Source organism: Carassius auratus, chromosome 42 (genome assembly GCF_003368295.1).
Source record: "Carassius auratus strain Wakin chromosome 42, ASM336829v1, whole genome shotgun sequence".
In the NCBI taxonomy this organism is placed as follows: domain Eukaryota; kingdom Metazoa; phylum Chordata; class Actinopteri; order Cypriniformes; family Cyprinidae; genus Carassius; species Carassius auratus.
The window spans coordinates 115,001-142,034 of NC_039284.1; the positions used below are offsets into that span (position 1 = coordinate 115,001).

At 41.2% G+C, this 27,034-nt stretch overlaps 2 protein-coding genes across 3 annotated transcripts in view; one reads left to right on the forward strand and one right to left on the reverse strand.

Annotated features, from left to right (window-relative positions):
• Positions 1-26,046, forward strand: part of LOC113060374 (putative E3 ubiquitin-protein ligase UBR7) — a 32,210-nt gene extending 6,164 nt beyond the window's left edge. Inside the window, exons 6-11 of one of the 2 annotated variants that reach the window (XM_026229233.1) lie at positions 20,858-20,963; positions 21,151-21,284; positions 21,380-21,559; positions 21,707-21,866; positions 25,752-25,813; positions 25,895-26,046. In XM_026229233.1, coding sequence (XP_026085018.1) covers positions 20,858-20,963; positions 21,151-21,284; positions 21,380-21,559; positions 21,707-21,866; positions 25,752-25,813; positions 25,895-25,966 — 714 coding nt within the window. In that variant the 3' untranslated portion in view covers positions 25,967-26,046. Of the gene's footprint in view, positions 1-20,857; positions 20,964-21,150; positions 21,288-21,379; positions 21,560-21,706; positions 21,867-25,751; positions 25,814-25,894 lie in introns of both variants that reach the window. The other variant, XM_026229232.1, reaches the window with a different exon arrangement.
• Positions 12,836-15,240, reverse strand: LOC113060372 (uncharacterized). The gene is made up of 2 exons (XM_026229230.1): positions 14,947-15,240; positions 12,836-14,766 (listed from the first exon to the last, which is right to left on the reverse strand). The coding sequence occupies exon 2, from the start codon at positions 14,717-14,719 to the stop codon at positions 12,857-12,859; it is 1,863 nt and encodes a 620-aa protein (XP_026085015.1). The 5' UTR covers positions 14,720-14,766; positions 14,947-15,240; the 3' UTR covers positions 12,836-12,856.
• Positions 26,047-27,034: the final 988 nt, after the last annotated feature.

The window sequence follows — 27,034 nt, forward strand, 5'->3', positions numbered from 1 at the left end:
GCACGTGTAATATATATTTTACACGGATCTGCATGCAGGGTCTCAATTGGATGTTTTTCCCATTTGGTGAAATCTTGATTTGGATTGGTCAGTGGACCCCACACCTCACTGCCATAGAGTGCAATGGGCTCAACTACTGATTCTAATATTTTCAGCCAAATTCTGATAGGGATTTCTATAGGGCATTGCCGTTTTATGGCGTAGAAGGCCCTGCGTGCTTTATCTCTCAGTTCATTCACAGCATGATTAAAGTTTCCTGTGGATGTGATTTTCAAACCCAGGTAGTTGTAGTGTGATGTGTGTGTTATCGGGTTAGTGCCTAATGTAAATGTGTGTTGTGTTCCCTGGGATCTGGATCTTTTCTGGAAGATCATGCTTGTGGTTTTCTTCAGGTTGACTGTCAGGGCCCAGGTCTGTCAGTATTGTTCTAGCAGGTCCAGGTTCTGCTGTAGATCATGTTGAGTGGGAGACAGCAGAACCAGATCGTCAGCATACAGCAGGCATCTGATCTGTGAGGTGTGTAGTGTGAGGCCAGGGGCTGCGGATCGCTCCAGACTGCTTGCCAGTTCATTGATGTAGATGTTAAATAATGTTGGGCTTAAGCAGCAGCCCTGTCTCACACCACACTCTTGGGAAAGATACCTCGTACGTTGGGTGCCGATTTTTATGCCACATTTACTTTCAGTGTACATTGATTTGATAAGGTCATAGGTTTTACCTCCTGTGCCGCTTTCAATAAGTTTGTAAAACAGTCCTTGGTGCCAAATTGAGTCAAAAGCTTTTTTGAAGTCAATAAAGCATGCATATATTTGACCTTTTTCTTGGTTGACATGTTTTTCAATTAGAGTATGTAATGTATAGATGTGGTCAGATGTACGGTAATTTGGTAAAAATCTAATTTGACTTCTAATAGTCGAGCATTTATTATGCTACAGCATAACTTTCCCAGGTTGCTGCTCACACAGATGCCTCTGTAGTTGTTAGGATCAAATTTATCTCTGTTTTTAAAGATTGGTGTGATCAAGCCTTAATTCCAGACGTCAGGGAAGTGACCTACACTTAGAATCACATTGAATAGTTTTAGAATGGCCAACTGAAATTTACTGCTTGTGTGTTTTATCATTTTATTTAATATCCCATCAGGTCCAGATGCTTTTCTGAGTTGGAGGTTTTTTATTTTTTCTTTAAGTTCTTAATCAGTTATTGGGAAATCTAATGGGTTTTGGTTATCTTTGATGGCTAATTCTAGTTTTCCCAGCTGGTTGATTGTTTGGTTTTGTTTACAGTTGTGTCTGTTTGTACTTAATTAAACAGTGTTTGAAAATGACTTTCCCATATTTCTCCATTTTGGATTGCCAATTCTTCATGATCAGTTTTTTTCAGATTGTTCCAGTTATTCCAAAATTGGTTTGTGTTGACTGACTTCTCAATTATTGTGAGTTGGTTGTATTGTGTTTTTTGGTTCTGAGTGTATGTTTGTATTGTTTTAGTGTTGCACAGTAAAGAAGGCGGATCTCTGTATTATTTGGATCTCTGTGTTTCTGATTTGAAAGTGTTCTCATTTGTTTGCGAATAGTTTGGCAGTCCTGATCAAACCAATTTTTGGGTATTAGATTTTTTCCAGATTTTGTTTTCAATTTGGATTGTTTTGCTGATTTTTCAAATATGTAATTTAAATCTTTGACCGCAAGATTGACACCTTCATTGGAGTGAGCATAGATGTTATTTAGAAAGTTATCTATCAGTGCTTGTATTTTTGGGCTGCCAAGTGCTTTCTGATATTCTTCAGCGCTGTTTTCAGCCCATCTGTATGGTTTTCTGATGTTGTACAGTTTACTGGGCTTTGTGTTAATGTTATTTTCAGTCTTTTTGAGAAACACAGTGATTTGACTGTGATCGGACAGAGGGGTTAGTTCTGTAACAGTGCATGATCTGAGAGATGAAGGATCTATGTCTGTTATCCTATAGTCAACTGTGCTATTAAACTAAGTGTCTCCTCGTAACCTACCGTTGATGATATACAGACCCAGGCTTCGACAGAGCTGCAGGAGGTCTTTCCCATTCTTATTCACTATATGATCATGGTTATTTCTGTGGATATGGGAGAATGTGTTATTAATAACAGTCAGTTTGTTGTTGATGTATTTGCTCCCTTGTGTGTCAGTGAAGTCCGGCTGTGGTTCAGGTCTCCACAGATGAGCACATTTCCCTGGGCCTGGAAGTGGCTTGTCTCTTCCTCTAATATGGAGAACGTGTCTTCTGTGTAGTAGGGGGACTCTGATGGTGGGATGTATATGGCACACAGGTATATATCTTTTCTGGATGGGAGCAGTTCCTCGTGGATTTTCAGCCAGGTGTAGTATTTGCATTGCTTCACTGTGTTGATGTGGTTGTGGAGTTTTGACTTGTACCAGATTATTTGTCCTCCTGAGTCTCTTCCCTGTCGGACTGTGTTGAGTTTTTGTGATGGTAGGATGCTTTCTCTGTAGTTGGGTGGGCAGTGGGTGACGGTGTCTGCCCTGCTCCATGTCTCCTGTAGAATTATAATCTCCATCTCTGTGATGCTCTTCTGGAATTCAGTGTTAGAGCTCTTTAGCCCGAAGGCTGCTGAATTCAATCCTTGAATATTCCACGTTGATATTGACTGAGTCATTTTAAGAGTTCATGGTATAGAGTTCTTGTTTTAAAAAATAGAGGTAATCTTTTTCTAATATAATATAGTGTTATAGAAAAGTAAGGTTTTATTTTTTCTCCATTCACTGAGGCTGCATGAGCGGGAGGAAGGCTGGCTGCTGCTGATGTTGGGCTGTTCCTCGTGTTGCTTCTCTGACTGGAGGGATGTTTTTGTGGTCGTGGGTATCTTGGGTGGTGATCTGGTGCAAACTGGGGTTTCTGCTGATGGGCTGGTGTAGATCTGTGGTGGTGTAGTGCTGGTGCATGGGGTATCCTGATGTGGATTTTAGCATGTTGTGGGGGTCTCTGGTATTGTGCAGCCAGTGGTGTTCGTTCTCTGTGATGAGTTTGAAGGTTTATGCTGGGTGTCTGGTTTTGTGTTCTGTAGGTTCACAGCTGTGTTGTTTTCAGGGGTGTGAAGGTGTTTTGTTTGCCCCACGCTGTGTCTTTCAGTGTTTTTGCAAACACATTGACTTTGTCCTTCTTTATGTGTACATGGTCATACAGGTCCCTGATTGTGATGGAGATGTCAGCGTTGACTCTCTGGATGGTGTCTGGGTGGATGTCTCTGGTGATCTCTGTAGCCTTCTCTGCTACTCTGCAGATCAGCTGCCCAACTCTCTCCTGTTCCCTTCTCAAGTCGTTGGTGCCTGTGTGTATGATGATATGTGAGTGTGTGTGACAAAGGTGGAGTCAGAAAGTATTCTGAGGGCATCCCCTGTTTTTGGGCCTCTCTCTCACACACACACACACACACACACACACACACACACACACTCACTCACTCACTCACTCACTCACACTCTCTCTCTCTCTCTCTCTCTCTCTCTCTCTCTCAATTCATTTCTATTCAATTCAAATGAGCTTTATTAGCATGACTGTGGAACACAATGTTGCCAAAGCATCAACATATTATCTATAAATAGTAAAACAAACAAACAAAACATATATTTACAAATCATGTCATATGTAGCATAGTAAATATAAATAAATAGATAAATAAACACAATTTATCCTAATAAATGAATAAATAGAGTCGGTTTCTCTAGAGAATTAGCTGACTCTGGCGTTGTGAATAGCTAACACATATTTAGCCGCTAGTGCAGCTGTACTATCATCTTCTCCCAGTAAGAAGAACATTTTCTCAGTGTCGCTCAGTTCAGAGAATGATGGAATTAAAATGTCAAATCTGGGCAGAAAGGTTTCTCTTATACTGGTGTATTTAGAGCAGAAGAGCAGAAAGTGTTCCTCATCCTCCATGTGCTGTAGATCCTCTGCTCTCTCTCTGTCCGTGTTTGTCTATGTCTTCCTCTCTCTATCTCTAGATCATGGTCACTTAATCTGTATTTGGAGAGGATTTGTCTTTCTTTAAAATGTTTAATAAATAGATAATTGGCCAATTTAGTGGTTCTATTGAGGGCCGAGTAACATTGCAGTTTATTCTGGAGGGCAAAATGTGCTTTTAGTGCTTCATCATGAGTGACTTTTAGATGTTTGTGGATATGGTTATAAAAGGTTTGGGGTTGATGGGGAGTATATTCTGATGGACGAGTTGAAGAGCGAGTGGTTCTGCTGAGCTTTATATTGCACTGACTCTGGGTCAGACTGATGGAGGTGATGCCAGAACTGAACACATCTCTTCTGGATCTCATGTTCAGTGGGTACAGGCCCAGCTCAGCCCTGCAGGCCCCAGTGGACGTGTTTCTGTCAACCCCAAGAATAGTTTTGCCAATTTCCAATTGTAATTTTTCTACTGATGTTTTATCCCAATTTTTTAAATTTAGTACTGGTCCCCAAATTTCACATCCATATAAAAGAATTGGTTTTATTATTGAATTATATCATTTTATCCAGGTTTTAATGGGTGATTTTAAGTGTCCACATCGTGACTTTATAGCATAGAAAGCCCTCCGAGCCTTTTCAGCGAGTGTTTTCACAGCCAGACCGAAGCGTCCCGAAGCGCTGATGTCGATGTCCAGATAGCTGTAGCTAGAGATGTGCTGCAGGACCTGGCCTTTATACAGGAACTGCTGTTTGTGTCCCTGAGATCTGGCTTTCTTCTGGAACACCATGACTCCGGTCAGGGCCCAGTCGTGACAGTATTGTTCCAGCAGGGACAGGCTCTGCTGAAGGCCCTCAGGTCATCCGCATACAGCAGACATCTGACCTCTGACCCCTGTAGAGTAGAGCTCTCCAGCGCTGACGCCAGGTCATTGATGTAGATGTTGAATAGAGTTGGGCTCAGACTGCAGCCCTGCCTCACTCCACGGCTCTGCTGGAAGAACGCGCTTCTGCGGTTACCCATCTTCACCGCACTTTTGCTGTTGGTGTACAGAGATTTAATAATGTCAAACGTTTTTCCGCCAATGCCAATTTGTAGGATTTTGTACAGTAGACCATCATGCCAAATTAAATCAAATGCTTTTTTAAAGTCTACAAAACATGCAAATATCTTCCTTTGTTTGTCGTTGATGTTCTTGCTGATTAGAGTGTGGAGAGAGTAGATGTGGTCAGATGTGCGATGTTTTGGTAAAAAGCCAATCTGTGCTTTATCTAAGATGTTGTGTGCTTGGATGTGTGAGACGATGCGTGTGTGAATGATACTGCAGAACAGTTTTCCCAACACACTGCCCACACTTATCCCGCGGTAGTTATTGGGGTCGAATCGATCGCCGCTCTTAAATATGGGGGTGATGAGTCCCTCAGACCAGATCTCAGGGAAGTGTCCGGACCAGAACACCAGATTAAATCATTTGCCTATTGTTTGAATCATGCTGGGACTGCTGAGTTTAAGCATTTCATTATTAATCAGATCTTGTCCACATGCTTTCTTTAATTTAAGATTGTTAATATGTTACTCTGGGGTTGGTTGAGGTCGGCCGGTTCAATTTTTTGATACAGATTTTCAAAGTAAGATTTCCAAATTGTGCCATTCTGGAGTGATATCTCTAATTTGGTTTTTTCCAGTCTTTTATATAGGTTCCAGAAAGGGTTTTGATTTATTGAATCGTCAATTTCTTCAATTTTAGTTTGAAAATATTTGTCTCTTTTTTTCCACAGAAGTGTTTTGTACTTTTGCAGACAGTCTGAGTAAGAAAGCCGTAATGTCTGGCTGGACGGATCTTCGTGCTTTTTGTTGGAAAGTCTCCTGAGTTCTTTTCTGAGACCGCCACATTCATCATCAAACCAGACATCCTTTCTCTTTCTCTGTCCATTGGTTCTATGTTTGGTTTGTTGTTTAATATTAGATAGAGTTATCAATGTTATGAATATATTACTTAAGTTTTTTGTTGCTAAATGTATTCCATTAATATCTAAGGTGAAATCAGTGGACATAAAGTCATCTAGCATTTTCAATATAGTCGGATTGTTCATATTTTCTTTGAATTGTTCTGAGTTGGATTGATTCCACTTGAGTTTATGTTTCAGAGGAACCAGTTTTTCAGCTTCAGGTGGAGCAGTTTTGGTTATTTGACATGGGGCTTTCAGATAAAGCACAGTTTGGCAGTGATCGGACATCGAGAGCTGAGGTCTGACTGTGAAGGCATTGATAAAGTTTTGATCAATATCTGTTATTAAATAATCAACCACACCGGCTCCTAATCTGGAGCAGTAAGTGAATCTACCTAATGTATCTCCACGAGTTCTGCCGTTAATGATGTATAATCCTAAACCTTTACAGAGTTTCAACATTTGTTTTCCACTAATGTTCACTGAAGTATCATAGCTGTTTCTCGGTGTGATATTAGATGAGGGATGAAACGTGGTGTCATTGGGGATGTGGTCATTATCTACAATATTTACATAATCAATTTCTCGCCCTGTTCTGGCGTTTAAGTCTCCGCAGATGAGGATGTTTCCTCTGGACTGAAAGTGTAAGATGTCAGTCTGTAATGTTGGGAAGCTTTGCTCTTCGTAATAGGGAGAGTCATGAGGTGGAATATAGATTGCACAGAGATAAAGATTAGACTGATATATGACGGATTTCACTTCAAGCCAAATGGATGATTTTCCCTTTTAGCAACTTTAATTGAATGTTTTAAATCGTCTTTGTGCCATATTGTGCTATATTCCACCTGAGTCTCGGCCACATTTAATTTTAGGCTGTGCTTTTCAGCACTCTGGCGAAGACTTTCACTCCTTGCTTATTGAGATGTATGTGGTCATACATATGATGAGGCTGTATGTCTTTGTGATGGGCGAGATGAACATTAGGAATGAGTGCGCAGCTTCTGGAGAGTTCCACATTATTCCCGTGGATGACGTGGAAAGGCACATCGGTGCGTGGCAGCAGTGTGGACAGAGTTACTCTAGCCTCTGGGAAGCGTTGTGTGGCTCTGATCGCCACCTCTCTCATTATAGGAGCCACACGGCCCTTCATGGCCCTTAAATCATTCGTCCCTGTGTGGATTACCATGTGCTTGTAGTTTTCACGTTTACTCTCAGACAGGATCTGAAAAGCACTTCTTGTGTTTGGGCACCAGATTTTCTTGGCTCTCATGTTTGGTAGCAGAAGTCTCTCGTTAGAGTCTGTCAGGATAAGAGCATGTGTTTCTCCCGGGTCCTGTGCAGAGGAGCTGTGGATCAGTCGAGCAGTGAGGCTCTTCTTCCACTGGCTGCTGTTCAGGTTGAGGGTTTTCCATGAGCATCTCTGGACGAGTCAAGGGTTTGGCAGAAGACTCTCTAGGTGCTGAAACAGAGTTGAGTCTTTCTGTCAGATCTGTGATGAGTTCATCTTTGGTGTGGAGTACTGACTTCAAGGCCGATAACTCCTCCTGGATTTCTTTTCTAACTTCCGTTAGTTGTCTTCCTAAAGTTGATTTTACTTCCCTTAGTTCATCTTTGGTTTTCTGAAGTTCTTCTGTCATTTCTTCTCTGTGTCTCTGCAGAGATTCAACTTCTTGTTTTAAGTTCTTTATTTCAATTGTCACTTGTTCCATGTTGTTGTCTTTCAGGTGGGATAGTATTAATTCTTTTATCTCCACGACTTCTACTTCCAGAAGTGAAAAGTTGTCTTTCATTCTTGACATTGGAGATTGAATGGTAGTTGCTGAAATCACTGTCGTCTTTAGAACTGATTTTTCAGGAGAGGGAACAATGTTCATATTCTTGTACCCTTCATCAGACAGTGCCAGCTTTTTTATTAATTCAAAATCTTTAATGAAGATCTTGAGAGCAGACTCTGATCCCTGGGCCATGACAGTGCCATTTTGATACAAGTTCAGGGTCAAAAATCTTGTTTCATCATTTTTTTCAGCATCTTCAAATGCTAAGATCTGTCTGCCTTTACAGATGCCTCTTTTCTTGGTAGAGGTGAGATGTTGACAGAAGGCAGTGTGCCATAAAGGGCTGTGTTCGGTGTAAAAGAGCAGGTTGTTCATGGCACTGTGTTCTTGTGTGTCGGGCGTCTCCTTCATCTGCTTGTGTCTGAGCATCAGCCTGGAGGTCTCAGAGCTCTTCTGAGGGTAGATGAAGGGGCGTGGCCAGGATGATGCGTTGGCCATCATTGATTTGGAATGTAAACAATCAACTGAAATAACTGCCACTGTTTTGAATTGTTTTTGTTTATCATCTCCCAGTGGAGATATCCAACTGGTAAAAATGAGTAAATAAGCCAAAAATGGGGAAAATATGACTTTGACTGATTTCTTTAAAATTCCAGTTGTGTCCAAAATGTCCAAGAATGTTTTTTCTGTGTTGTTCTTTCAAACAGGAATCAAGCAAAAGTCTAAAGAGAGATAAATAGCACTGTCTATTCAAAATGCTTTTACCTCTCTTATCCTCCAAGTTTTCTTATAGTGGCTGCTGTTGTTGGCTGTTGTTGTTTTGCTTGATGTTATCCTTTTCCAACATGAGTATCCTCTTCTGCAGAGGTTATCCTGTGATCAGCTTCTCTTGAACTTTTCCTCAAATTAAGGTGTGACAGTGTAAAAAAAAAAAAAAACTGTCCAGATTCAACAAAATCTTTGTTTAGATGTTGTCTAGATGATGTTGTATGTTGAATCCTCTTTTTTCATTAACTTGTTAGCAAATAAATCTTATCTTTCTTGCAATTTATCTGGAGCTCAACTCAAGTGTGACTTGTCTCCTTGACACACTCTCTCTCTCTCTCTCTCTCTATCACACACTCTCTCTCTCTCTCTCTCTCTCAATTCAATTCAATTCAGAAGGCTTTATTGGCATGACAAAAAAATACATTTTGTATTGCCAAAGCATCAAAAAACAACATAGAAATTGATTTTGAACATTAAGTACACCAAAATTATAATAATAGTTAAATAAAATAAAACATAATATTATAAGATTAATAAATAAAGTAAAAAAGGATTATAATGCCGAAATCATGTCCATAAAACACACATAAACTAAAATAAACTAACACTGAACTTGAAATTTAACATTATATACATGTGTGTAGGTCTTATGGGGTGTTAGGCTGTGTGTGTGTGTGTGTGTGTGTGTGTGTGTGTGATTGGGTGTGTCAGGCTGTGAGTGTGTGTGTGTTCATTGGGTGTTTGCTGCTCTGCTCTTCCCTCAGGATGTGGAGAGATGCTACAAATCTTGCTGCTAAATTGGAGCATTTGGCTTCTTCGCCAAGGATGAATCTAAGTTTTTGGGTTGGATTACAGGTGTTAAATTGAGGAAATATCTTGTTCATTTTGGGGTAATATTGGTCTCTTATGTGTTCGTATTTGGGGCATTCTGTGAGGAAGTGCAGCTCGGTCTCCGGCACTCCCAGAATGCAGTGCGAGCAGAGTCTGTCCTCCCGGGAGAGCCAGGTCCGTCTCGATGGCCAGGCTGTGCTCGCTGAGTCTGTACATCGTCAGGGTTTTCCTGAGCTTCACATCATTCACTGTGCTCAGGTAGCTCGCAACACTGTACTCTCGATTTAGTGCCGAATAACATTCCAGTTTGTGTTGGTTTTGAGTGGTGTTTGTCCAATGGGTGATGTACTTGTCTTGTTCTGTGTTGATAATTTGTGCAGGCCGAATGTGTGTGAGTGTGTGTGTGTGCTGAGGCGAGCTGATCTCTGCAGGAGAGAGCTCAGTCAGTCTCAGCACCAGCTGGCACAGGGGACTCCTCGTTACGCTCAGCTCTTGCTGTTTGAGGGCTTTATAATGGTACGTGTTGGGGTCGCTTGTTTTCAGGTGTTTCCAGAATTTGATGGCTCGTTTTTGGATGTTGAGGAGGAGAGGGTATTGGCCCAATTCTGCCCTGCATCCGTTGTTTGGTGTTTTTCTTTGGACTTTGAGTATTCTTTTACAGAAATGTAATTGTAGAGTTTCAATCGGATGTTTTTCCCAATTTAAAAAATCAAATTTTATAGAAGGACCCCACACTTCACTGCCATATAAAACAATTGGTTCAATTATTGATTTGAAAAGTTTGAGCCAAATTTGGATTGGGATGTCAATTTTGATTGATCGTTTTATGGCATAGAAAGCCCTCTGAGCTTTCTCTTTGAGTTCATTCACAGCCAAAGTAAAGTTACCAGTTGGAGTTATTTTCAGGCCGAGGTAGGTGTATGCTTTTGTGCTCTCAATGGTTCTGTGTGAGAGTGTGAATGTGTGTGTTGGTCCCTGAGATCTGGAGCGTTTCTGGAACATCATGACTCTAGTCTTCTGGAGGTTGACGGTCAGGGCCCAGGACTGACAGTAATCCTCCAGCAGGTCCAGGCCGTCCTGAAGCCCCTCTTTAGTGGGCGACAGGAGGACCAGGTCGTCTGCGTAGAGTAGACATTTGATCTCTGTGTCGTGGAGAGTGAGACCTTGAAAGGGAGCATGTTCTAACATATTGGCCAATTGGTTGATGTAAATGTTGAAGAGGGTGGGGCTTAAACTGCATCCCTGTCTCACTCCGCGCCCCTGGGGGAAAAATTCGGTTCTTTGGTTTCCAATTTTGACAGCGCATTGGCTGGCTGTGTACATCGATTTGATCAAATCATAGAATTTCCCCCCTACTCCACTGTCGATAAGCTTTAGGTATAATCCTTCGTGCCAGATTGAATCAAATGCTTTCTTGAAATCAACGAAACAAGCAAAAATTTGTTCTTTGTTTTGATGTACATATTTGTCAATTAGTGTTTGTAATGTAAAGATGTGATCGGAAGTGCGACATTTTGGAAGAAAGCCAATTTGGGATTTACTCAAGGCATTGTGCTTCATAAGGAAGTGTGAAAGTCTGGCGTTTAAGATGCTGCAGAGAACCTTCCCCAGGTTACTGTTCACACAGATGCCTCGGTAGTTGTTGGGGTCTAGTTTGTCTCCGCTCTTGTGGATGGGGCTGATGAGGCCCTTGTTCCAGATCTCAGGGAAGAACCCTACACACAGAACATCATTGAACAGTTTGAGCATGGCCAGTCTGAAGCTTTGGTCTGTGTGTTTCAGCATCTCGTTCAGGATGCTGTCTACACCACAGGCTTTCTTGGACTCAAGGACTCCTAATTTTTCTTCCAATTCTTTCATTGTTATGGGGAAATCTAAAGGGTTTTGGTTTGTTTTAATTGATCTTTCCAAATTGTTTAGTTTATTAATTATTTCATTTTGATTAGAATTTTGAATTTCAGTTGGGGTGTATAATTCCTGGAAGTGGTTTTTCCACTTCTCCCCATCTTGGATTGCCAGAACTTCTTGATTTGGTTTGTATAGCAATTTCCATTTATCCCAAAATTTGTGTGAGTTTATAGTTTTTTCAATTTCTTCAAACTGGCTTTGCAAAAACTGTGCTTTTTTCCGCCGGAGTGTGGCTTTATACTGTTTTAATGCCTCACAGTAAAGAAGTCGGAGGTCTGGATTATCTGGTTGTCTGTGTTTTTGATTTGATAAGTTTCTGAGGTTTTTTCTCAGAGCCTTACAGTCCAAATCAAACCATTTGTCAGTATCTAAATATTTTTTCTTTGGTTTAACAATTGCCAAATGACTTTTTTGTGCTGTTTTGTAGAATATGTTGTTTAGGTCTTGTACTTCCTGATTGATGCCGAATTGGTTTTTAGGGTATTCCTGTATTTGGAAGGAATGTATGAGGGATTGTATTTCTGAAGAATCGACGGCAGTGCTGTAATTACTGGCACTGGTTTCTGTCCATTTGAAAGACATTATTTTGCTCATTTGATACGGGGTCCTAATTGGTTGGGGTGATGTGTCAGATTGCTTTATATAGAGGATGATTTGGCTGTGGTCTGAGAAAGGTTTCAGGGGTTTGACTGTGAATGCCCTCAGAGAGGAAAGGTCTAGATCTGTGATGGTGTAGTCTACAGTGCTGTTCCCCAGAGCTGAGCTGTAGGTGTATCGGCCGAGCGAGTCTCCTCGCAGTCTCCCGTTGACGATGTACAGAGCCAGTCCTCGGCAGAGCTGCAGCAGCTGCCGTCCGTGAGCGTTCACCGTTTCATCACAGTTTTGTCTGCTGGGGTGAGAAGGGTATAAGTGGTTATTGCCTGTGATGAATCTGCTACCGTGCGATTCGATGAAATCTAATTCTGCTCCTGTTCTGGCGTTTAGATCGCCCATAAGCAGCACATTTCCCTGGGCCTGGAAATGGCTGATTTCTCTCTCTATGTTCTGGAAAGTTTCCTCTTGGAAATACGGAGACTCGAGGGGTGGAATGTAAACTGCACAAAGGAAAACAGGCTTAGATGCTGATATCATTCCTTTTTGTATTTTTAGCCACAAGTGATGTTGTTCTTTTTTTATTAGTTCTATGGGCAGTTCAGATTTAATCCATATTATCATCCCTCCCGAGTCTCTCCCTTGTGTGACTGATGAGAGTTTGACGGATGGTAATATTATCTCTCTGTATCCTGAGGGACAGCTAGTGAACGCATCTCCTCTACACCAGGTTTCCTGTAAGATGATGACATCTAGGTCTTGTAGTTCTTTCATAAAATCAGAATGTCTACTTTTTAGGCCAAAGACTGAGGAGTTTAGACCTTGAATATTCCACGTAGAAAAACTAAGTGATTTCATTGTAAACTTTTAAATTAATGTGTATGGTTTGTTTGCTATTTTGAGAAAAGAGAAATGATGCAAAATTACTACAGATTAAAATCAGAAGAATGAAAGATGGGATTAAGTTTGTGGTAGGAACTCAAAACATCAACAATTCCATATTAAACATAGATTAATACCACAGAATATATATATAAAAAAAAAAATAATAAAATCCTTTTTTTTTTTTTTTTTTTTTTTTACCACTGTCCACTGTGTGTTAGTAGGTGCGAGCAGATGATACTCAGCATGTGTTGGATGTTGTGGAGTTCAGCGTTAGGGTGGTCTGCTCCTCCGCTGACAGCTTGGGCGTAGCTCAGTCTGCCTGGCTGGGTCGGGCTCTGCTGTGGACGGGCTTCAGCTGCTGGAGCTGTGGGGCTGTTGTTGAGCGGTCTCTGTCTGTAGGGGTCCTGTCTGGGTGCTGGAGCTCCGGGCAGTGGACCTCTGGGTGGTGCTCCGGTCGGGGCTCTAGATGAGCTGTGGACTGGGATGTAGTTTGCTGGAGTGTGTCTCGATGGATTGGCTGGGTTAGGGCTGGTTCTGCTCCACCTGGGGCTGGTCTGGTTGGTCCTGTATAGAGTGACATCTTTGAGTCTCTTTGCGAGGATATGTACCAGGTTCTTATAAAGGTGGACGTGGTCATATAGACATTCAGTGTCCAGGTCTGGATGGTGGGCCAAGTGGACGTTGGGCAGGAGGGCACAATGTCTAGAGATTCTGGAGTTTATTTTATTAATTGTGTTGGGATGGAAATCTTTCCTCTGAAGTAAAGTGGACAGGATGATTTTGGAGTTGGGGAAGGTTTCTCTAGCTTTATCCACGACGGCTCTGAGGGAGTTCGACACTCGGTCCTGCTGGCTCCACAGGTCGTTGGTGCCCGTGTGGATGATGATGTGGCTGGGCCGGCCTAGCTGGGACTCTGTCAGGAGCTCCAGGGCTTTGTCAGTGGTGGGACACCAGAGTTTAACAGCTCTGTGCTGGGGGAACAGTTTCTTTACATCGATGAATTTGCCGTTTGAATCGATGAGTAGAGCTATTTCGGGTTCCTCTGTGCTGGCTGGTGCTGGGCTGCTGTGAGACGAGGAGTCTGGCAGGGGGCGCTGTGACAGCTGCGAGCGGGCTGGGTCGGGTCTCTCTGCGCTGAGGGCTGGGTGTTGACTCCCTGGGCTGGAGGGCAGTGTTTGAGCTCTGTGGGTCTGCTCTGGCTCTTCTCTGGCCAGGAGGAGCTCTCTCACCTGCTCTCTCAGGGCCTGGATCTGGCTGTGCTGCTGCTCTCTCTCCTCCTGGATCTCTCTCAGCTGCTGCCTCATCTCTGCTGTGGACTGCTCTCTGTCCTCTAGCTGGAGTCTCAGGGCGGTCAGCTCACACTGATGGCTGTCCTTCTCTGTCTGAAGCTTCCTGGTCTGCTGTGTGAGGGCTGACAGTCTCTGAGTTAAGAGCTCGGTGTTCCGCTGGAGTTCATTGTGAGCTGCACATGTGTCCAACTGCTGCTGTTTGAGCACAGTTTCTCTGAGCTGCACCATCTCCATCTCTAGCTTGGTGAAGTGCTCCTGTAGGAGAGGGATAGCTCTGAGCAGGGAGGGCGAGATGTGCTCAGCTTCTGCAGGAGTGGGTCTGAGGTCTGAGGTGCTGATCGGTGGATTCTGCTCAGATGACGAGCTTTCAGATAGTACAGCTTTCTCATGTTTCACGATTTCACCTATTGTTCTGTAGTCCGCCTGGAATGTTTTCAGGTCGCCCTGTATCATGACTGTACCATTTTTGTAGATGTTGACGGTCATCACTGTGCTGTCAGGGTCATGCGGTTCTCTGATTTTGACTTTCCAGCCATTATAGATGCCTTCTTTCTTTACAGAGGGGTAATGGTTGATGATGGCTTTATGCCAGGCGCTGGGGTGATCGGAGAAGAAAATGAGGTTGCAGACTTCTCCAGTTTTGAACAGATCTGCAAACAGGGTCTCTGGATTGTTTGTCAGAAGTTTCTGCTTGTAGGTTTTCCTTGCGGTGTCGGATTTCACCTCAGAGGGGTACTGTATGGTGGTGAGGGGGGAGCTCATTTGCATATGGCAGTGGGCTGATTGCAGCTGCTGCTCTGATTGGCTGATTCTCTCTGCCTCAGTTAAATTGATACATTGAGGAATGTCAGAGTGTGGGCTAGCCATAGCTTTAGCTTTTTAGCATTTTTAGCTTATAAAAATATAAAAAGATCAATTTTATGCACTTATATTAGCAAAAAAAATAAGCAAAGAGCCAAAAAAAAGGTTTCCAGTGCAATTTTAGTTGTACTCACTGCTTCTCCCTCTGAGTATAGGTGGTTCTTTCCCTGTTTTAAACTTTCCCTCCAATTTTCCAGCAGGCCTGTTGCTAGAAGTCTGATCTTCTGATCCTCTGCGTTGATTATTTGTGTTTAAAAATGAAAATACTATATTTTCAGAGTTCTTTTCATCATATTTCACGTCTGTATGTGGTATTCTTCTAGATTTTGTAGATTTTCGGTCTATTTCTTTTCTCAAAATAGCGAACAAAGAAGAAAATCTAAGAGCTCATGCAGATCATGGCTTCATTCAGATCTCTCTCCACAGTCTCTCTCTCTCTATCACACACTCACTCTCTCTCTCTCTCTCTCTTTCTCTCTCTCTCTCTCTATCACTCTCTCTCTCTCTCTCTCTCTCTCTCTCTCTGTGCGTACGTACGAGTGTAGTGGGGCGTCTGAGCGTGCTGGTTAGAGCGAGCGTGTAAATTGAGCATTTTGAAAGTGTTTTCTTATTTTTTTTTTTTTTTCTCCTCTTTGTTCTTAATAATAATTGTTTTAAGATTATTGAGTATTTGAAGCTGCTCGCGGCTTTTGTCGCGTGTCGGTATGGCCTCTGAAGTTAGTCAGGGAGTCTCACACCTGTCGTTGCGTAATGGCTGCAGGTGTGTACCTGAACTTGGCGTGAGCGTGGAGGATGTTCTCGTGGTGGTGGGAGAAATTATAGGCTTCGACAATATTCTCTCAGCATCGCGGATGAACAAAGCAGTCATCGTGTTTTTAAAAACAGAGCAGTTAGTTCACCAGGTGACTGAGAATGGATTATGGATTAAGGAAATGTTTGTGCCCGTTACTCCTTTAACGGCTCCGGCAACTAAAGTCACTATTTCCAATGTACCGCCTTTTGTCTCGAATGAGGCGATTGTTAAAGAATTAACCCGATACGGTAAAATCGCAAGTCCGGTCAGAAACATTCCATTAGGATGTAAAAACACTGATCTCAAACACGTTTTGTCATTTAGGAGACAAGTGTTAATGTTTCTGACTTCATCGGAGCGCACATTAGAGATCTCGTTCCGTGTAAGTCATGGAGATGGATCATATATGCTGTATGCAAGTACTGACAATCTAAAGTGCTTTGCTTGTGGAAATATAGGCCACAAACGCTTCTCCTGTCCCAATAAAACAGCGGATGTTGAGCAGCAGCTGCCTGTTAATGCGACTGAAAACGGATCAGCTCATCGCAATGATACCAGTGATACTGAGGATAATACGACAGTAGCACAGGATAAACAACTACCTAAGAAACCGAACAAAAGGCCGTTAGGGGAGGTCTACGGGCACAATGAGGTGAGTGAAAGCAATGCTGATGTGGATGTGGAGAGTAGTGAGCAGGCTGGATGCAGTTCTGCGATTGTTATAACTGAAAATGATGATGTTGAGAAAGCAAAAGAAAATGAGTGTGTATCTCAGACTGGTATACAAGTAGCTGAGCAATGCTCGGTGGATGATATGGATGGGTTATCTCAGTACACAGATGATAGTGTGAAAGATGATGGGCATTGGTCTGAAGGGTCAGAAATGTCAAAAGTAGAGACAGAAGGATTGTACACTGTGGCACAAATTAATACTTTCCTGGATGAGACAAAAGGTAGAAGCACGGAAGTGAGTGAATTTTTCCCAGATCTGGATAAGTTTATCTCTTCTGTAATGTGGGCAAGGAAAAGTTGCAATAATGATGAGCTATCACAACAGAAACGTTTTAGGTTAAAAAAACATATAACTGATATTCGTAAAAAGTCTAAGACAGGGAAAGGGAAACCAAAAAGAGGAAAATATAACTAATTACTATGGCTAATACACATCTTTCTGACTGTTCTTTTTCTAATCTTTTTCCCTCTTATGGAAACCTTACGCGTGGGATCCCTAAATGTTAATGGGATGAGGGATAAGAGTAAAGCTGATACAGTGTTAGAATTCATCAAGTTAAAGAAATTAGATGTAATTTTCTTACAAGAAACTCATAGTGATGTAAACAATGAGGTTGACTGGCGATTGTGGTGGAGGAATGAATGTGTGCTCACACATGGGACTAACCTGAGTGCAGGAACTGCTATTCTCTTTTCTCCCTCTATAAAAGCCAAAGTTTTGGGAAAAAAGGAAATTGAACCAGGAAGATGTTTAGCAGTTAAGGTTGATTTAAATGGTCTTGTCTTCACGTTTGTGAGTGTATATGCACCTAATATAGGAGCTGAGAGAATTATTTTTTTTAACAAATTGAAAGTGTTTTTAGGACAACAGCAAGGTAATGGTTTTACTATCTTAGCTGGAGACTGGAACTGCACACTTAATGCCTTGCTTGATAGAAATGGAGAAGAACCCCATTTTCAGTCACCAACAGTACTTGAAAATGTTATTAAAACCTCCAATCTTACTGATATATGGAGAGAAAATAATCCCTCTGTTAAACAATATACATGGGTAAAGGTTAGTGATGGGAGGATTTCAGCAGCACGACTGGATAGACTGTACTTATCTAATAGTATGAAAAGTAGAATTATTAATACAGCTATTGTCCCTGCATCCTTCACTGATCACAAATTAATCACTATTGACTGTAACTTTGAATTCTAAGAAAAACAGAAGTGTTTACTGGCATTTTAATGTCAAATTGTTACAAGACCGGAGTTTTTGTGAATCTTTTAAACATTTTTGGGAGACCTGGAAAAAAGAGAAAATAAGATTTGATAGTGTTATTCTTTGGTGGGAAGTTGGAAAAGTTCATATAAGGGAATTTTGTCAGCAGTATACATCTCACTCTAATTTTAGTTTGAAACGGTCTCTGGAATGGCTTGAAAGAGAAATCCTTGCCATTGAAAAAAATATGATAGGAGATCTTTCTTCCAATGTAAATGAGTGGTCTGAGAAGAAATTAAAATTGAGCTCTATATTAAATGAAAAGGTTAAAGGAGCTCTTGTGAGAAACCGATTCCTATCAATAAAGGATATGGACAGTCCCACCTCTTTTTTTTTCAATCTGGAACGCAAGAGTGTGCAAGTTAACCAAATGTATAACCTGAAGAATGACAATGGACAATGTACATCTGAACCTGTGGAAATGCGTAGACTAGCAGTGAATTTCTATTCACATTTATACTCACCTGAGGACATAGACATTCCGATACAAAATGGATTCCTACAAGATCTTCCTTGTTTAAATGAAGAAGATAAGAAAGCACTGGAATCTGGATTAACCTTTGCGGAATTAAGTGATGCCGTAACGGGTCTTTCATTGGGTCGTACCCCAGGCATAGATGGACTTCCTGGTGAATTTTATAAGCATTTCTGGACAACACTTGGATCTGATTTATTTGAGGTGCTAAAGGAATGTAATCGTACTGGTTTTCTACCAAAGAGCTGCCAACGGGCTGTATTAACATTGCTTCCAAAAAAAGGTGATCTTACCCTGTTAAAGAACTGGAGACCTTTGGCAATCCTCTGCACTGAATACAAACTTTTATCAAAGTGCCTTGCCAACAGATTGAACAAAATATTGTTCAAAATTATACACAAAGATCAATCTTACTGTATAAAAGACAGATGTATTGCTGATAATTTGCATCTAGTACGTGATGTTATTGATTATGCAATGTGTAATAATATAGATGTTGGAATACTGTCACTAGATCAGGAGAAAGCGTTTGATCGTGTTGATCATCAATATCTTTTTAAAGTATTAGAAGCTTTTGGGTTTGGAGAGGAATTTAGGAAAATGATAAAGTTGTTGTACAATAATGCTACATGTATGGTAAAGATAGCAGGAGGCCTAAGTGTCCCTGTTAAGGTACAGAGGGGTATCAGACAAGGATGCCCACTTTCTGGTCAGCTTTACAGCTTAGCTATTGAACCTCTTCTATGTAAACTAAGAGAGAGTTTAATGGGTTTGAAGGTACAAGGTGCTATTTTTAATGATTTTGTAAAAGTTTCAGCTTATGCTGATGACATTACTGTTGTTTTAAGGAATGTTAACGATGTTCAGGTTTTAAAAGAGATTTTATTAAGTTATGGTAAAGCTTCATCTGCAAAAGTAAACTGGGCAAAAAGTGATGCAATGTGGTGTGGTCTAGACCATAACACTCCAGCTCTCCCAGGTAATTTAAAATGGGGAAAATCTGGGTTAAAATATTTGGGGGTGTTTTTAGGAAGGGAGGATTATAAGAGACAGAATTGGGAGGGCCTGGTGGAGAAGGTGTGTGCTCGGTTGTCTTGCTGGCATTGGCTGCTACCCCAGTTATCCTATAGAGGAAGAGCCCTGGTCTGCAACAACCTTGTAGCCTCAACGCTATGGCACAAAATGAACATTCTGGAACCTCCTGAAGATTTGGTTGTAAAAATCCAAAAACGCTTAACAGACTTTTTTTGGTCCGGTAACCACTGGATAAGAGCATCAACTTTGTTTCTGCCCAGACAAGAAGGTGGACAAGGACTAGTGGATGTAAAAAGCAGAATTAAGACTTTCAGACTACAGACAGTAAAAAGATTTCTCTACGGATTGGATGTAAGCTGATCTGGAGTAGCTTCTGCCCTCCTTAGAAGAGCAGGAGGGATGGGGCTGGATAAACACTTGTTTCTTCTGGACATTCAACATGTTGATTTGACTGGATTAACTTCCTTTTATCACTCAGTGTTCAAAGCCTGGAGGACTTTTAATATCACAAGAGACATCACGGATGAGGGGGGTCACTGGTCAAGGGAGGAACCCCTAATATACAATTCTATGGTGGACTCAGCGATCCTAAAATCACCATCGATGAGGAATCTTTTAAAGGCTGCAGGAGTTGTAAAGATTGGACATTTAATAACTTCAGATGGATGGATGACTCCTGAAATGCTAGCTTCCAAGATTGGAATAAGATCAATTCGTCGGACACAAAAACTGCTAAATGAAATTCTCGAGAGCCTATCAACAGATTTTAAACGCAGTGTGGAAACAAATGAAGATATGGACTTAACTTTTCCTGAACTAAGAATAATTCTGGATGTGGGTATATTTGAAGAAAAGGAGGGGTCTTTGTTGACTTTCAAGACACCTAAACTGAACGGTTTCAGTAAAACTGAGAAGAAAGCACTGTACGCCACATGTGTAAAAGTTTCACACTCTCAGTCTTTAGGAGGAGTTAAAGAGTCGAAATGGCAAGAGCTATTCGGATCAGGCTCTTCCCCGAAGGGTTGCTGGAGGGCCTTGTATAAGCCTCCCATTGAAAAAAGGTCCGGAGACCTTCAGTGGAGAGTTGTGCATGGGTTAATAGCTACAAACAGATACAGAGCACACCTCGATCCCCAGGTTCAGGAGGGATGTCCTTTTTGTGGGATGACTGAAACGGTTTTTCATTTATTTCTTCAATGTGGGAGGCTTGTGCCATTATTTTCTCAATTAGAAGAATGGTGCACTGTTTTGGGAGAAGTGTTTTCACCCATGTTATTTATATATGGACCGAAGTATAACAGAAACAGAAAGCAGATCCATGTTTTGCTTAATTTTTTGTTTGGGCAAGCAAAAATGGGAATATGGATTTCACGTAAAAGCAAAATAAATAATGCTGTGTCAACTGATGCAATGTTAATTTTAAAAGGGTTAATTAAAACTAGATTAAAGGTGGAATATGCATACTATTCCTTGGTTAAAGACCTGGAGACTTTCAATCACATTTGGGGAGTTAACCAGTGCATATGTGAATCTGATTTTGATGGTGCTTTGCAAATGTATATTTAATTGTGCTATTGCCTTCCTTTGTTTTCTGCGCTATTTATTATCATATGTTTGTGTTTTAAATAACTTTTTAATCTATGTAAGGTTTAACTAAACCTTGAATATTTTGTAATAAAAGGGGGGTTAAAGTCAAAAAGTCTGTTGTTCTGCTGGCTGATCCTCTTCTTCTGGATGTTTCAGCATCTGCAGGCTCCAGCGGTGGACTGTGAGGCGCTGATGGAGATGATCTGTGCTCGCTGCATGACTCGAGCGCCGTTCCTCTGGACGTATGCCGATCATTTTGCAGGTGGAGCAGTTTCTGTCTGTAGGACGTGCTCGTGTGTTTGTACATTGCTGAAGATCAGTTTAGCTTTTTAAAATCTATGTATGAAGATATTTCTGTGGATCTCTGCTGATGACACACTATAGTCACTGCATCATTGCTTCAGTACAAGAACTCTATTTAAATGGTATCTGTTTTTGTGTTCTTCTAGTTTCTCCCGTAAATAAAGAAGGCCTTTGTAAAGAGCAGACAGATGCTGGTGTGATGTCAGATGAAAAGGGAAAGTGTTTCCACACAAGTGTCCACGATGTGTCCTCAGCGAGTCTGTGCTCTCAGCCGGAGGAAGCGGTGAGAAACAGCATGTTGTGTGATTAACCTGAGTCCAGTGCAAACATGATTTGATCCAGACAGTGTGATTGAGTGTGGTGTGTGTTCATCAGACGTCTGGAGCCGCAGGCCGCATGTCCAGCCCTGATCCAGTGACCGATCTACAGCTCTCCAAAGCCACCCAATGTGTTTTAAATGAGCTCAAGGCCAAAGACGCAGCGAGAGCGAGAGCCGGCTCGGTGTTCTGGCCTTATTTCTGGAGAGCCAAACTCTGCACATGTACCGACTGCAAGGTGCGTTTCAGCTCTGTTTTAAAAACAAACTTTTATTCTAGAGGATCATAAATGGTTGATTGACAAATGTAGCAAAATTGTATCCCTATGAGAGTCTTTTTTCTGTACTGATGTTTCTGTACTGATTTTTATGTGAAATATGTTTAGAGGATGTATGTAAAGACGGGCGTTCCTTTCCTGCTGGACGAGTCGGACACACTGCTGGCTCATGAGGAGAAAGCCAAAGCTGAAACACTGACGAGTGAAGACCTGCTGCTGTCCTGCATCTCCTCCCTGAACCACGTGCAGCAGCTCGAGATCATTCACCGTAAGAGAGAGAGAGAGAGTGTGTGTGTGTGAGAGAGAGAGAGAGAGTGTGTGAGAGAGAGAGAGAGAGTGTGTGAGAGAGAGAGAGAGAGAGAGAGAGAGAGTGTGAGAGAGAGAGGGAGAGAGTGTGTGTGAGAGAGAGAGAGTGTGTGTGTGTGAGAGAGAGAGAGAGAGAGAGAGAGAGAGTGTGTGTGTGAGAGAGAGGGAGAGAGTGTGTGAGAGAGAGAGAGTGTGTGAGAGAGAGAGAGAGAGAGAGAGAGAGAGAGAGAGAGTGTGTGAGAGAGAGAGAGTGTGTGAGAGAGAGAGAGAGAGAGAGAGAGAGAGAGAGAGTGTGTGTGAGAGAGAGAGAGTGTGTGTGTGTGAGAGAGAGTGTGAGAGAGTGTGAGAGAGAGAGAGAGTGTGTGTGTGAGAGAGAGAGAGTGTGTGTGTGTGAGAGAGAGTGTGAGAGAGTGTGAGAGAGAGAGAGAGTGTGTGTGTGAGAGAGAGAGAGTGTGTGTGTGTGTGAGAGAGAGAGAGAGAGAGAGTGTGTGTGAGAGAGAGAGAGTGTGTGTGTGAGAGAGAGAGAGAGAGTGTGTGTGTGTGTGAGAGAGAGAGAGAGAGAGAGAGAGTGTGTGTGTGTGAGAGAGGGAGAGAGTGTGTGTGTGTGTGAGAGAGGGAGAGAGTGTGTGTGTGTGAGAGAGAGGGAGAGAGTGTGTGTGTGAGAGAGAGTGTGAGAGGGAGAGAGTGTGTGAGAGAGAGCGGGAGAGAGTGTGTGTGAGAGAGAGTGTGTGTGTGAGAGAGAGAGAGAGAGAGAGTGTGTGTGAGAGAGAGTGTGTGTGTGAGAGAGAGAGGGAGAGAGTGTGTGAGAGAGAGAGAGTGTGTGTGTGTGTGAGAGAGAGAGAGAGAGTGGTCCTGTTATTTAAACATCTGTTAATTTAATGTCTTTTAAAGAAGTCTCTTCTGTTCACCAAATCTGCATTTAATGGTTCCATAAATACAGTAAAACCCGTAATATTGTGACATTTCTTTACAATGTAAATCATCAGTTTTCTGTGTGAATCTGTGTTAAAGTGTAATGTATTTCTGTGATGCACAGCTGTATTTTCAGCATCATTCCTCCAGTCTTCAGTGTCACATGATCTTCAGAATAGGGGTGGGCGATACATCGTTTAGACGATAATATCCAAATTGATGTCTGGGCGATATGCAAAATTGGGATATCGAATATTTCATAATTTGTACAATCTGACCTCCCAAACATGAAAAGATCTGAAGGAAGTTAAAGAGAAAACAAATAACGCACATAACCTTCTAAACAATTATATGTAGCGATTTTAATAATGTAGGGGTTTGCTTGACTTTTTTTTTTTTTTTTTACAAAATCATGATCGTTCCTCAATGCGTAAGCTGCTACTAATTTGCAACACAACTACGGAGTTCTTAGTTGAAGCAACAATCCAAAACATAGAGTAAAGCGGATGTACGATTAATAAAATAGCTGCTAGAAAAGGCAAAATATGCCTTGTTTGCGGAAAACTAAAGCCTAAAGTTAAAAAGTTTTTCTTAAATGTCTGTGGCATCCTCAACTTTTTTTAAAGAGGTACTCACATTGTTGTTAGTCTATTACTAATAGAGGACTGTTTGCAAAGCACAAATTTAATTTATTACGTACAAATATTGTACTGAAAAAGCACTGTTCTTGTATTAAAATAAATATTTAGTAGAGTAACTTGGTTCATGTTTAAATCAATAATGTCTCATCTTTATGTGCTAGTAATTCCATACAACAATAGGTCAAAAGACCAACTGGACCTTCTTTGCCACTTTACACACATTTCTTTAAAGGATTGCTAAATTATCATCTGAATATCGATATCGAGATATTGAAAAAAAATATTTGTCAATATCGCCCACACCTACTTCAGAAGAAAAGAAACATTTCTGATTATTATCAGTGTTGAACACAGTCGTACTGAACAATACTTTTGTGGAAATCACCATAAAGTGCATCTTATATTTGATGAATAGAAAGAACAGCATTTATTTGAAATAGAAATTAATGTGACGCATCCTTTCTGAATATAAATTTACAGTATTGTTCAAAATAATAGCAGTACAATGTGACTAACCAGAATAATCAAGGTTTTTCGTATATTTTTTTATTGCTACGTGGCAAACAAGTTACCAGTAGGTTCAGTAGATTCTCAGAAAACAAATGAGACCCAGCATTCATGATATGCACGCTCTTAAGGCTGTGCAATTGGGCAATTAGTTGAATTAGTTGAAAGGGGTGTGTTCAAAAAAATAGCAGTGTGGCATTCAATCACTGAGGTCATCAATTTTGTGAAGAAACAGGTGTGAATCAGGTGGCCCCTATTTAAGGATGAAGCCAACACTTGTTGAACATGCATTTGAAAGCTGAGGAAAATGGGTCGTTCAAGACATTGTTCAGAAGAACAGCGTACTTTGATTAAAAAGTTGATTAGAGAGGGGAAAACCTATAAAGAGGTGCAAAAAATGATAGGCTGTTCAGCTAAAATGATCTCCAATGCCTTAAAATGGAGAGCAAAACCAGAGAGACGTGGAAGAAAACGGAAGACAACCATCAAAATGGATAGAAGAATAACCAGAATGGCAAAGGCTCAGCCAATGATCACCTCCAGGATGATCAAAGACAGTCTGGAGTTACCTGTAAGTACTGTGACAGTTAGAAGACGTCTGTGTGAAGCTAATCTATTTTCAAGAATCCCCCGCAAAGTCCCTCTGTTAAAAAAAAGGCATGTGCAGAAGAGGTTACAATTTGCCAAAGAACACATCAACTGGCCTAAAGAGAAATGGAGGAACATTTTGTGGACTGATGAGAGTAAAATTGTTCTTTTTGGGTCCAAGGGCCACAGGCAGTTTGTGAGACGACCCCCAAACTCTGAATTCAAGCCACAGTACACAGTGAAGACAGTGAAGCATGGAGGTGCAAGCATCATGATATGGGCATGCTTCTCCTACTATGGTGTTGGGCCTATTTATCGCATACCAGGGATCATGGATCAGTTTGCATATGTTAAAATACTTGAAGAGGTCATGTTGCCCTATGCTGAAGAGGACATGCCCTTGAAATGGTTGTTTCAACAAGACAATGACCCAAAACACACTAGTAAACGGGCAAAGTCTTGGTTCCAAACCAACAAAATTAATGTTATGGAGTGGCCAGCCCAATCTCCAGACCTTAATCCAATTGAGAACTTGTGGGGTGATATCAAAAATGCTGTTTCTGAAGCAAAACCAAGAAATGTGAATGAATTGTGGAATGTTGTTAAAGAATCATGGAGTGGAATAACAGCTGAGAGGTGCCACAAGTTGGTTGACTCCATGCCACACAGATGTCAAGCAGTTTTAAAAAAACTGTGGTCATACAACTAAATATTAGTTTAGTGATTCACAGGATTGCTAAATCCCAGAAAAAAAAAATGTTTGTACAAAATAGTTTTGAGTTTGTACAGTCAAAGGTAGACACTGCTATTTTTTTGAACACACCCCTTTCAACTAATTGCCCAATTGCACAGCCTTAAGAGCGTGCATATCATGAATGCTGGGTCTTGTTTGTTTTCTGACAATCTACTGAACCTACTGGTAACTTGTTTGCCACGTAGCAATAAAAAATATACTAAAAACCTTGATTATTCTGGTTAGTCACATTGTACTGCTATTATTTTGAACAATACTGTATTTTTTTATCTTGCTCTGAAGGATCATGTGACATTGAAGAATAAGAGACTTTAACATACAAAAACTCTTAACTATATCAAGCTTTTAGCCCCCAGTGTTTGTGTGTCTTTGTTTTAAAGGAGATCTGTTATAGAAATGCCTTGTAATTTTAAAATGAAATGCGGACTCTTTCTCTTGTGTCTAGAGTACAATGAGTTGAAACATGAGCTGCGTGAGTTTCTTCAACAGTCTGCAGACCAGAGACAGGTAAAGAGGAGAGCAGCTTCTGTGTTAGTCACTGAGGGAAATAAGTGAAGCTCAATTCTAATGGATGTAGTTTGTTTTTAGGACATCACTCCTGAAGCTTTCCGTGAGTTTTTGGAGGAACTGCAAACAAGAAAGAGGAGACGGTTGAACTGAACCAATCAACATCACAGAGTATTATCAGACTTCTCTTTAGAGTGGATCCACTTTAATAAAGTCTCAGAGCAAAAACACCATTGCTAGTGTGCAGACCTTTTAATTATTTCATTAATATTGCTCTTTTGTCATTCTCTCTCTCTATAGTAGTGTTAGTTAAGGCATGGTCTCTGTCGGTCCACTTTGACTCGATCGGGTTGCATGCTCCAGGGCTGCTGATATAACTGCACTGACAGACCTTTCACTCTTTGTGTTTGTCCTGATTGTGTTATTTTACAGTCACTCTTTCTGCAGTTACACTGACACGCCAGAAGGTGGTGACAGTCGGCTGTATTTACGAGGCAGATCATTCATGTTCATGTGAGTTATAGTCATGTGTGTGGGTGGAGTGCAGTATAGACATGTTTGCACTGTTATGTGACCTCCAGCATCGGTCACATCGCTCTCCAGCTGTTCCTGGCTCATTAAAGAACAGTAAAGTGTCTCATGGAGGCGCACTTGTGAATCTCGCTGGGGGTGTTTTGGTGTTATTTTTAGTTTTATTAATACTGTGCCTCATTCCACACAATACAGCTGGAGAGTAGGTGAATTCAAACACGTTTGTCTTTATAACTGAGGCTCTGAATCCTAACTCACTTAGGCAGCTTGATCAAGCATACAGGTGCATCTCAATAAATTAGAATATTGTGAAATATGTCATTTGTTTCGGTAATTAAACTCAAATTGTGAAACTCGGGTATTAAAAAAATTTCAATGCTCACAGACTGAAGTAATTTAAGTCTATGGTTATTTTAATTGTGGCTCACATTTAACAAAAAACCACCAATTCAACAAATTCTAATATGGTGACATGCTAATCAGCTAATCAACTCAAAACACCTGAAAAGGTTTCCTGAGTTTTCAGAATGGTCTCTCAGTTTGGTTCACTAGGCTCCACAATCATGAGGAAGACTGATCTGACAGATGTCCAGAAGATGATCATTGACACCCTTCACAAGGAGGGTAAGACACAAACATTTATTGCCAGAGAAGCTGTTCACAGAGTGCTGTATCCAAGCATGTTAACAG

Bases quoted from the DNA above. Each gene is read 5' to 3' on its own strand.
- LOC113060372 (XM_026229230.1), bottom strand. From the start codon at position 14,719: ATGCAAATGAGCTCCCCCCTCACCACCATACAGTACCCCTCTGAGGTG.